Raw genomic sequence first — 12,346 nt, forward strand, 5'->3', positions numbered from 1 at the left:
ACCTCCTTGACTTCAGAGCGGTGACACGAGGGCCCGGACTCCTGCTCAAAAGCCGCCCAACACAGGCCCACGCGGGGGTGCCGCACCCAGCACTGGCGCGAGGCCATCGCAGGCACAGGAAGTCCCAGGGCAGAGGCTCTTCCTCTCCCCCGGGGCCCCAAGGCACCGCTTCTCATTCTGGTGGCATCTGAAGCAGCCACTGACTCTTTAGTACCAGGTATTTAGGGCTGAGCTCAGGGCACCCTCCCTGGGTTGGGGCAGAGGAGAGACAGATGCTGTGACCTCTCCTCCCCACGCAGCGTCAAGGCTGAGCCAGACCCTGGGAGGGCACTAAGTGAGGCTCCCTCTACGGCCCACTCTCCTCACACAGCCCCTTCCACACCCCAAGCACACCAGGGTAGGTGGATGACTGCCGGCGAGGCCCCCAAACGCCTGCTTCTATGCTGTACAGAAGCTCCTCGGCATCTTACTGCAGCTAAAGGCACACACTGGTCTTGGGAGTAGCTGCAAAGCCGGGAGACTGTAGAAGGCAAGGCAGAAAAATACCAGGCCCCTCCCTTCTTGCCCTGGCTGGATAAAGGATCTGATCCAAACCACTGCCCTTTCCTGCTTTCTCCCTGCCTCACCTCCCCCTGTAAATCTCTTGCGTCCTAGTACCATCCTATCGTAAGACATCCACAGGATCTAAACTACCTCTAAGAGTTCGAGAATCCACCCCACGTGTACACCCCCCTCTGCTCTTCACTTGTCTCTTTATATCTCCACTCTGCAGAGCTAAAGGAAACAAGAGGCTGGAAACCAGCCCAGCTCTGCTGTCCATTCTCCTCTCCAGCCTCTCCAACTGCATGCGAAGTGACAAATCCACACCAAGGCGCAGACATGACAGGCAATTTCCGGCCAAGAGGATTTTTCCAAAACAATCTACCGTATTCTCAGGAATATACGCCAACCATACCTCCCAGCCAGCCCTCTCTCACCTCCACCTCCCTCTTCTCCAAGCCCTGAAGGAAAAAAGAACATACTGAAGAGGAGAGGGGGGCTTACAGCTCCTCCCCCAGCCAGAGGATTATCTTGCTTCCACATGTCAGCCCCACCAAGTTTAGTCAGCCTTAACTCACCCCTCTGTGCGCAGAGCCCAAGCTTCTGGAGCAAGGCCAGGCTGGGTGCCCTCAGAACCTCATCCCAGAGGAACCTGCACCAGGCAACCCTGCACCTTCAGGTCGGCTGGGCCTGACATCACACTGGTCTGGGGAGGAGGCTGGCCAGGGCCCAAGAAAGAAAAGGGAGTGATTCAGACACATGCCATGACTGTCCATACTCTCTCCATCTCCAGGACACGGGCGCCCACTCCCTCCCAGGGGGGCCTGGCAGCTGAGGTCCTGAGGGCAGGCAAGGCTGTGTCTGCTGGCAGTGCTAGGCCCATGGTCCAGCCCCGAAGCCTCTTCACCCCCACGTTTTTTGTTTGTTTGTTTGAGATAGGGTCTCACTGTGCCCTAGACTGGAGTGCAGTGGTGCGATCTTGGCTCACTGCAACCTCTGCCTCGCAGGCTCAAGCAATCCTCCTGCCTCCATCTCCTGAGTAGCTGGGATTACAGGCGTGCACTATCACACCCAGCTAATTTTTGTATTTTTTGTAGAGATGAGGTTTCGTCATGTTGCCCAGGTTGGTCTCAAACTCCTGGGCTCAAGCATTCTACCAAGCCTTGCTCTCTCAAAGTGCTGGGATTACAGGCATGAGCCACTGCGCCTGCCCACCCCCCCACCCCCACCCACCCCCCGCCCCCAGCTTCTTAACTGTTGGTATTTCCTAAGACTTTTGAACTCATGTTTCCTTCTATTCTCCACTGATGCTCTGCTCCCTGGGGTCACCTATGCCTCCAGCGGCTCCTATTACCACCTTGTGCTATCTCCATTCCTGAATTCCTGTGGCTCCAGACCCGCACTTCCAGACATTTACAGGGCAGCTCCGCCAGGAGGCTGCACAGGTACCACACATTGCATATCCAAACTGGGCTCAGCATCACCCCTTAAACTCTGCTTCTGCGCTCCTGTATCCCGCTGAAAACATCACAAGCTAACACCAGCCACCCAAGGTAGAAACCATACCCCACCACGGACCCCCAACCAAGACTCCTCCTCCGTCCTCCACCTTCTCCACCAGACACACCGGTCGGGCTGCTTCAACCGCCTCAGACTTCCTCCCAACGGTGACAATGAGATCAGGAGTCAGACAGATGGGGGCTGAAATCCTGACTCCATCACGCTCCGGCTGGGCAACTTTTGAGCAAACAACCTCTAAGCCTCAATTTCCTCATCTGTAAAGAGGGGATAAATGGAATCCCCATCATAAAACTGTCATGAAGAGCCGAGCACGGCACCTGGCTGCTTACTGTTACTGTGGGCCCTTCCCTCAGTCCTCGAGGGCCCAATCCCCGGCTGGCACGCAGGCCCTTCCCTCAGTCCTCGAGGGCCCAATCCAGGCTGGCACGCAGGCCCTCTGGGCTGCACTCCTCACCTAGTTCCCCACCTCTCTCTCTTAGCATTCCCTTCAAATGTCTCTATGTCCCAGCCAAGCCAAGTGTTTGCCCTTCCCTAGACACTCTGGGGTTCTTCTTGTTTTTTGTTTTTAAGAGACTGGGTCTTGCTCTGTTGCCCAGGCTGGAGTGCAGTGGTGTGACCATGGCTCATTTTAATTTTGAACTCCTGGGCTCAAGTGACCCTCCCACCTCAGCCTCCTGAGTAGCTGGGATGACAAGCACCAGCTACCATGTCCGGATGCCCTGTAATTTTAATGTCTGCGGCTGGGCCCAGTGGCTCACACCTGTAATCCCAGCACTTTGGGAGGCCGAGGCAGGCGGATCACCTGAGGTCAGGAGTTCAAGACCAGCCTGGCCAATATGGTGAAACCCCGTCTCTACTAAAAAATATAAAAATTAGCCAGGCGTGGTGGCGGGCACCTGCAGTCCCAGCTACTCGGGAGGCTGAGGCAGGAGAATGGCGTGAACCCGGGAGGCGGAGGTTGCAGTGAGCCAAGATCGTACCACTGCACTCCAGCCTGGGCGACAGAGAGACTCCGTCTCAATAAATAAATAAATAATAAAAAAAATAATTTTAATGTCTGAGCTATTTTTTGTCTGTGACACTTCTACTTTGTCTACATGATAAACTCCCACACACTCCTCAAGATCCAAGTCAAATGCCATCTCTTCTGTAAATTCCCATTTCCTAGCCACAAATGGTTATCTCTGCTGTTTTGTTGGAGGGATGCTTGAAAACATAAGTAGTAAAACTACACAATAATACATGTGAAAAATAGCCAAAAGAATTTTTTTTTTTTTGAGATGGAGTCTTGCTCTGTTCCCAGGCTGGAGTGCAATGGCGCGATCTCGGCTGACTGTAACCTCTGCCTCCCGGGTTTAAGCGATTCTCCTGCCTCAGCCTCCCAAGTAGCTGAGATTACAAGTGTGCGCCACCACGCCCAGCTAATTTTTATATTTTTAGTAGAGTTGAGACGGGGTTTCACCGTGTTGGCCAGGATGGTCTCGATCTCCTGACCTCATGATCCGCCCACCTCAGCCTCCCACAGGGCTGAGATTATAGGCGTGAGCCACTGCGCCCGGCCAAGAATTTTAAAAAGTTTAAATTATCCATCACGTTCCTATCCTTAAAGGGTCACTATTCCTGTAACTCTTTGTATCAGCACATAATTGTGCTGAAGGAGCCGTCTGTACACCTCTGCTATGGTCTGTACGTCGTAAGGGAACCATCTGTCCACATCTGTCGCCCTGAAGGGAGAACCTGGCAGGGGCCCTGGGTGTGTCTGCTGAGAAGGACTCAGTCTTTGTGAGGAACACTGGAGAACGGTGGCTGCTTCTTCCCCCGTGAGCTGCTGCCAGGTTGCTTTCCCAGTGGGTGCCAGGAACAAGCCTGGTTGCCCTCTCCCAGCCCCGGCTTTGCCTCCCCCCGTGATTTCTAATCCAGAGACGCCAGCACCTTTCTGGGAAGAGGGGCTGTCCATGTCATCACAACCACTCCGAGCCCAGACCCACTAAGCAACTCAGTCCCCCAAAGCCATCTCAGAACCAGAACAACTCAGCCAGTCCCTCAGGCAGAGGGAGAGCCTGACATTGGTCTTAAGGAAGGTGCCTTCTCATCGGACTGCGGAGGGGTGCTGGGGCGCGGGCTGCCACACAGGGTGATGGGAAGGGGGCCTGGGTCTGTCAGGATCCCAGCTCACCGAGAGAGAGGAGGGGAACAGGCAGGTACCAGGGTGGGAGGGCAGAGCACAGAGGCAGAGGCAGACACACCAGACAGGGCCCTGCTATGCCTCGTCCCCTCCAACTCCAGTGGAGAAGGGAATGTCACTTGAGAGAGGAGGGGTGAGGATCTGACTAAACAGCGTGACCCAGTCCACACTGAACCTGAGGCTGACTGGACTTGGTGGGGCTGACACGTGGAGACAAGAGCATCCATCTGTATCAAGTCTTGAAAGTACTGTGAAACCGTTTCATGCTCCGCCAGCTGAAGACCGGAGTGTCAACGCCGACACAAAGAGACAGTACACTGAGGGCCCTAATGTGCTCCTGGACCATCGCTCCCCAACACAGACACTGGCAGCAGTGGGTGGCGGAGGACACATTGCTGCAGCTGTCTGGGTCTCACTCCCATGCACGCCACACATGCCCAGGTGCCGAGGCCAGGACACGAGTGCCGCAGAGAGCTGCCTCTCGTTGCCTGTCCTGCCCATGCACTGTCACGGCATGAGGGCCCAGAGGGAAGGATGCGATCTAGCTCCCAGCAGCTAGCCACTCCCAGAGAGAGCTCTTCCAGGGCTGGGCAGAGGCTGCCCGGCTCGTCATCCTGCCTGCTGCCAGCTCAGGCCATACCCCACCCCCAAGCCCTACGCAAGAGTCCAGAGCTGAAGGGGCCTATTGTTGGCCCTGGAGGTGGAGTGTGGAAAGAAGGAGTGGAGAGGAGATGCCAGAGCTGGGAAGTGAACATTCAGTCTACAAGATACACTGCTCATCCCCTCAGGACCATGTCTACACCAAGACCCAGGAGCTGGGAACATGTCACCTAGAGCAGGCCGCAGGGCCCAGGAGAGCCTGGGAGCCAGAGAAATGTCTGGGGCTTCAAGACATACACCTTAAATCCCACTGGACCCTGCTCACCATCTGACCTTGAAGAGCCCGGGACCCTCAAAGGCGAAGGGGCGTGCCTGGTCCAAGGTACCAGGAAGCTGTCATCGGGAATGGAGGCTCATGGAGGCTCAGGATCTGGGGGAGGGCAAATGTTAGCAGAAGGGTGACTCTCTTCTGGCCACAGGGTAGGGGGAGAGCCCTGCCAAGGTCAGGAGACCAGAGAAGAGGCCCTGCTTCATTGGTAGACACAGTATACAGGGGACAGAGAGAAACAGAGGAGTCCAATGTTGGCAGACACAGTATAAAGGGGACAGAGGGAAACAGAAGAGTCCAATGTTGTTACATCCAGCTGGGGCGCCCAGGAGGTACAGCTGCTGAGGAGAGGGACCAGGAAAACCTTCCTCCCCTCTCACCCCTCAGACACCCACCATGCACCCCACATGCCCACCAGATGCTGGTTTCTGGGAGAATATGAAGGGGCAGAAGTCATAGCCTGGGTCCTCAGGAAGACCCTATGCGCCAGCTCTTCACTGAGGGTGTACCTTCACTGGCTGACCAAAAACCTGCCTTACTACCCCAGATTATCCCCACTTTACAAATATGGAAACAAGCTCTGGAGAGGTGGCCAAGAGCACCCAGAGAGTAAAAGGTAAAGCCAGCATTCAGCCCATTCATGACTGTACTGCTTGGCCCAAGGATGCGGGCCCATGGAGGTCCCCGCGGAAGTCTTATGACCCACATCGGACTCGCTGAGTGGATACCATGTCATTCGCTAATGCTGAGTGAATGCGTGGATTCTGTGAGGAAGTCTGAAGAAGGGACAGGGGTTCCAGGAAAAAACAGTAGATTCCGCACAATGTCACTCCTTCCTGAAACCTCACCAGAACAACAATTAAAAAAGGATGTTTTGAATGCCATAGGCCCCTAGGGAGGGGGAGAATGGTACAGGAAAAACCACCACAGAACTTTGGAAGCTGGAAAGCAGATGGGCTGGGGGCAGTTGAGAGCTGACCCAAGAAAATCACAAATCCCAACGTGAGAGACACTTGAACTTGACTGACTGCCTGCAATCCTCAAAAGCCCAGGAACTGGCAGCCCCGGAAACCTCTGGAAGAAGAGGTGAGTGTCAGAAGGGCAATGCTAAAATACAGGGGATTACTGAAAAGTTATTTAAGAGACAGTAAGGGCCGGGCGCGGGGGCTCACGCCTGTAATCCCAGCACTGTGGGAGGCCGAGGTGGGTGGATCACTTGAGGTCAGGAGTTCGAGACCAGCCTGGCCAACATGGTGAAACCTCATCTCTACTAAAAATACAAAAGTTAGCCGGGCGTGGTAGCATGTGCCTGTAACCCCAGCTACTCAGGAGGCTGAGGCAGGACAACTGCTTGAACCCAGGAGGCAGAAGCTGCAGTGAGCCGAGACTGCACCACTGCACTCCAGCCTGGGCAACAGAGCAAGACTCCGTCTCAAAAAAAAAAAAAACAAACAAACATTAAAAAAAAAAAAAACACCTCTCAGCAAAGTAGGAATAAAAGAGAGTTTTTTGCAACCTGGTAAAGGTCAGATATGAAAAACCTATAGCTAATACCACTTTTTTTTGTTTTGTTTTGTCTTGTGAGACAGTTTTGCTCTGTCGCCCAGACTGGAGTGCAGTGGCGCAATCTCGGCTCGCTGCAACCTCCACCTCCTGGGTTCAAGCGATTCTTGAGCCTCGGCCTCCCAAATAGCTGGGATTACATGAGCATACCATCACACCCAGCTAATTTTTGTATTCTGGGTAGAGACAAGGTTTCACCATGTTGCCCAGGCTGGTCTTGAACTCGTGACCTCAGGTGATCCACCCACCTCGGCCTCCCAAAGTACTGGGATTACAGGCGTGAGCCACCGCACCCAGCCAGCTAACATCACTTTTTTTTTTTTCTTTTGTGACAGAGTCGGAATGCAGTGGCGCCATCTTGGCTCACTGCAACCTCCACCTCCTAGGTTCAAGCAATTCTCCCACCTCAGCCTCCCAAGTAGCTGGGACTACAGGCATGTGCCACCACACCCAGCTAATTTTTTGTATTTTTAGTGGAGGCGGGGTTTCACCATGTTAGCCAGGATGGTCTCGATCTCCTGACCTCGTGATCTGCACATCTCGGCCTCCCAAAGTATTGGGATTACAGGCGTGAGCCACCGTGCCCGGCCAGCTAACACCACTCTTAATGGTGAGAGACTAAATGCATCCCCTGGAAGATCAGAAACAAGGTATCTACCCTTCTATTCAACATTATATTAGATGAGGCTGGGCTTGGTGGCCCACCCCCATAATCCCAGGACTTTGGGAGGCCGAGGCGGGCAGGTCACCTGAGGTCAGGAGTTTGAGACCAGCCTGGCCAACACAGTGAAACCCCATCTCTACTAAGGATACAAAAATTAGCCAGGTGTGGTGGCAGGTGCCTGTAATCCCAGCTGCTCAGGAGTCTGAGGCAGGAGAATTGCTTGAACCCAGGAGGCAGAGGTTGCAGTGAGCCAAGATTGTGCCACTGCACTCCAGCCTGGGCGACAAGCATGAAACTCCAGCTCAAAAAAACAACAATAACATTATACCAGAGGATCCAGCCAGGGCAATCAGGCAAGAAAAAGAAGTAACAGGCATAAAGATCAGAAGGGAGGAAGTAAAACTGTTTATTAGCAGATGACATGGCGCTCTATGTAGAAAATCCAAAGGAAGTTACAAAAGAGCTTACTAGAATAAGTCAATTTAGCAAGACTGCAGGATTCAAGCTCAAAATACAAAAATCAATGGTATTTACATATACTAGCAACAAACAACTGGAAAGTAAAGTTTAAACAACGGTACCATCTCATAACAGCATTACTGACAACAGCCGAAAGGTGAAAGCCGCTTGAGGCCAGGAGTTGGAAACCAGCCTGGGCAACACGGCAAAATCCCGTCTCTACAGAAAATTCCAAAAAAAAAAAAAAAATTAGCCAGGCATGGTGGTACACACCTGTAGTCCCAGCTACCCAGGAGGCTGAGGTGGGAGGATCACCTGAGCCCAGGAAGTCGAGGTTGCAGTGAGCCATGATCACACCACTGCTCTCCAGCCTGGGAGACAGAGTGAGTGAGACCTTGTCTTTAAAAAAAAAAAGGTGAAAGCAATCCAAGTAAATGGATAAACAAAAAGTGGTATATTCATACAATAGAATATTATTTACCCTTTAAAAAGAAGAAAATTCTGACATATGCTGCAATGTAAATGAACCTTGAATACACTGGGCTAGGCCGAGGTGAAATACGCCAGGCACAAAAGAACAAACACTGTAAAATTCTACTTCTATGAGGCACCTGCAGGAGCCAAATTCATAGAGTCAGAAGGTAAAATGGTGGTTCTCAGGGGCTGAGAGAGGAGGGAATGGGAAGTTACTGTTTAATAGGTGCGGTTTCAGTTTCACAAGATGAGAAAAGTCCTGGAGATGGATGCTGGTGACGGCTGTGCAACAGTATGAATGTATTTACCACTACTGCAGATGGTTACAATGGCAGTATATTATGTATATTTTACCACAATTAAAAGTTTTTAAAAATAAAAAACCAATACTACCAGGAAAAACCAGTATCATTTACAATAGCATAAAAATAGGTACTATTTAAGGATATGTTCAATAAAAGATGGAAAAGACTGATATACCAAAAACTACAAAACACTGCTGAGAGATAGTAAACAAAACCTAGACAAATACAGAGATATACACTGTTCATGGTCAGAAGGCTCAATACTGCTAACCGATCAATTCTCCCCAAATTGATCATAATCCCAATCAAAATCCCAGCAGGCTTTTTTGTAGAAATTGACTAATTCTAAAATGTATATGGAAGTACAAAGAACCCAGAATAGCTAAAGCAATTTTGAAAAGACAAAACCAAGTTTGAGATCTTACCCTGATTTCAAGACTTACTATAGTTTATAAACCCACAGTAATCAAGATAGTGTGATACTGGGATAAAGACAGACAAATAGATCAATGGAACAAAACAGAATCCAGAATTAGACACACACAAACAATTGATTTTTTTCTTTTTCTTTTTGAGATGGAGTCCTCACACTGTCACCCGGGCTGGAATGCAGTGGCGCAATCTTGGCTCACTGCAACCTCCGCCTCCTGGGTTCATGCGATTCTCCTGACTCAGCCTCCCGAGCAGCTGGGATTACAGGTGCCCGCCACCAGGCCTGGCTAATTTTTTGTATTTTTAGTAGAGACGGGGTTCCACTACATTCACCAGCTTGGCCTTGAACTCCTGACCTCGTGATCCGCCCGCCTCAGCCTCCCAAAGCACTGGGATTAGAGGAGTGAGCCACCGTGCCCAGCCAGCAATTGATTTTTGACAAAGATTCAAAGGCAATTCAGTGGAGAGATACATCTTTTTAATAAATGGTGCTACTAGATCAATTAGATCTCTACATGCACAAAACTGGACATTGATTCATACCTTGCACCACGTAACAAAAATTAACCCCAAATGAATCCTAGATCTCAATGTAAAGCCCACAACTATAAAATGTCTACAAGAAAATACAGGGGAAAACTGTTGGGACTTTGGGTCAGGCAAAGATTTCTTGGACACGACACCAAAAATGCAATCCACAAAGTAACAAATTAGTAAATTAATCAAAATTTAAAACCTCTCTTCAAAAACACACCATTTTGCGCTACTAATCATGAGAATTTTTTAGAAGACATTGTTAAGAGGATCAAAATACAAAGCCACAAGGTGGAAAAAAGATTTGTAAATCACATACCTGATAAAAGGCTTATATCCAGAATATATCAAGAACTCTTCAGAACTCAACACGAAAAACCCCACACAATTAAAAACGGGCAAACGATCTGAACAGACATGGCACCACAGACATACGTATGGCAAATGGGCACATGAGAAGATGCCCAACAACATGAGTCATTAAGGAAATACAAATTAAAATTGTAATGAGATACCACTACAGACATGAGAGTGTCTAAAATTAGAGACTGACCGTATCGAGATGTGGACATATCAAAGACACGGACAAACCAGAACTCTCATACACAGTGGGTGAGTATATAAAATGTACAACCACTTTGGAAAACAGTCTGGCAGTTTCTTAAAGGTTAAATGTGTACCTGCCACATGACCCAGCCATTCCAGTCCTAGGGATTTACCTAAGATAAATAAAAGCGTGCGTCCACACAAAGACTAACAAACACGTTCACAGCAGCTTTCTCTGAAAACCCATCAACAGGTCAATGGATAAACAGACTTTAGCACACGTGTACAATGACTGTTGATACGCGCAACCACCTGGACAAACTCCAAAATACTTCTGTTGAATGAAAGACGCGATTGCGTTTACAGTAAATGCTGCAAACTCAGACACAGTGACAGAAAGTAGACCAGCCTGTTACCTGGGGTAGGGGATGGCAGAGGAGCGGGGGATGGAGGGGTTCCACGGGGACAGGCGAATAAGGGGGATGTTCACTATATTGAAGGTGGCGGTGGTTTCACGGGTATATACACAGGCCACAACTTATTAAATTGTGTGTTTTAAATATGCTCAGGTTACCATACGTCATTATATCTCAATAAAACTGTTATTTAAAACAAACAAAAAGAAACACTGCATCTTCTAGACGAAGCACAAGGTGGGGGCTAATCCCAGGCTCAGGGGCCAGAGGGAACAGTCTGACCCTTCCTCCCCAACATCTGCCGGGGCTCCGGGGAGGTGGGCACCAGGCTCCAAAGGGCCTGAGGTTTCTTTACTCACGATTCTGCAGGGGAAGTCCTGGCCCACCGCAGACACCAAGAAACTGAAACCTGAAGACATTATGTTGCCCAAGGAAGTTACACAGCTTGTAAGCGATATAACCAGATCAAAAGCAATCTGTGTGACGCCAAGGCCTTTCTCCTATTCATCTACCACAAGTTCAAAAATGCCGACCTGAAATAAGTAGGTGAAGACTGTGTGTATGTGTTTAAAACAGACCGTTCTCTCCACTGAAGCCAGACAGTGAGAGCCACTCTGGCCATTCCAGAAGCGTCAGGCACCGTGGGCACAGCAGCTGAACTTCCGGTGCATGAGTGTTTGGGTGGCAGCGCGACAGGCATGGGATGAAGCTGACAGGCGGGTTTGAGTTTGTATGAGGAGCGGGCTAACCGGCTCCTCCAGCAGCTGCTACCTCCAGCACCACTCCCTCTGCCCCCAGAGGAGAGCACCCAGTCTGGTTCGGGACAGGGGCCTGGGTCCATCTGACTCAGAGCCACACCTCGGGCTGGGGCAGAGAGGGGTCCTCTAGCTAAGGCCCTGGGCAAGCAGCAACCCTGCACCCATCCCCACCCAGGGGCAGGGGAAGCAAGAACCTGACAGTGCCAGGTAAGAGGCGAACAGCTCTAGGAGAGTAAGGCCCACAAGCAGCCCGCCAAGCCCCCTGGGGGCACGAGGCGGAATGAGTAGGTCTGGCACTCAGGCCACGAGGGAGTCAACAAGCCAAATACAGCCCCCACCCTTGGCCCCTACGAGCCCCACCACTAGACTGGGCTGGGAGCTCCTGTCCTGACAGGTGCAGAGCCCATGATACCACAGCGGCCCATCTGCAAACCTCCCCAGGGTGGGGCCACAGAGGCAGCCCAGAGCCCTGGGGTGCAAGTGCACCCTCCTCTCCCGCCCCTCTAACGCTGGGGTCGTGAAGTCCCACCCAGAGACGAGAGGGCTCACCAGTTGCTCTCCCTCCTTCCGCCCACTAATCATCCTTGGCTCTGGGCCCTCAGGGTAAATCAGCTGTGACAGGACGGCGTGGCAGAAGCGGGCCAGGCTCGTGCCGTACCCAAGCCACTAGCTGTCACGCTCTCATCTCAGCTCACGTGACCAACAGGGTTACAAGATAAGGTTCTGTTAATCCCACGCTGCCCTCTTCCCTTCTGTGGAACGTGTTTTGAGGACCTGTGTGTTGACTGCACCATGGAGAGCATATAGCATGGAGGCACCCCTACTGCCATCGGGGGGGCAGGTGGAGGGGGGACCTTCCTGCAGCTCCTCCCTGGGGCTACCCCTCTCTTCCCTCTGCACAGACCTGGCAGCCACCCAGACGTCCCGCCTGCTGCCTAGACTCTAAGAAGATGCCCTATCACTCCAATTACCATACACAGTACTGGGGGCGGGAGAGGTCCTGCCTGGCCGCTGAAAACTG

General features: G+C 51.4%; 1 protein-coding gene across 21 annotated transcripts in view; it reads right to left on the reverse strand.

Moving 5' to 3' along the window:
* The window catches only part of TNK2 (tyrosine kinase non receptor 2), a 96,046-nt gene that overhangs the window by 34,310 nt on the left and 49,390 nt on the right, over positions 1-12,346 (reverse strand). For 11 of the 21 annotated variants that reach the window (XM_055382726.2, XM_055382716.2, XM_055382715.2 and 8 more), the window contains exon 1: positions 3-776. The exons of the other annotated variants lie outside the window; for them this stretch is intronic. In XM_055382726.2, the coding sequence (XP_055238701.2) occupies positions 3-176 (174 nt within the window). In that variant the 5' untranslated portion in view covers positions 177-776. Of the gene's footprint in view, positions 1-2; positions 777-12,346 lie in introns of those variants that run through there. 21 annotated transcript variants of the gene reach the window in all.

Source organism: Gorilla gorilla, chromosome 2, assembly GCF_029281585.2.
Source record: "Gorilla gorilla gorilla isolate KB3781 chromosome 2, NHGRI_mGorGor1-v2.1_pri, whole genome shotgun sequence".
NCBI lineage: Eukaryota > Metazoa > Chordata > Mammalia > Primates > Hominidae > Gorilla > Gorilla gorilla.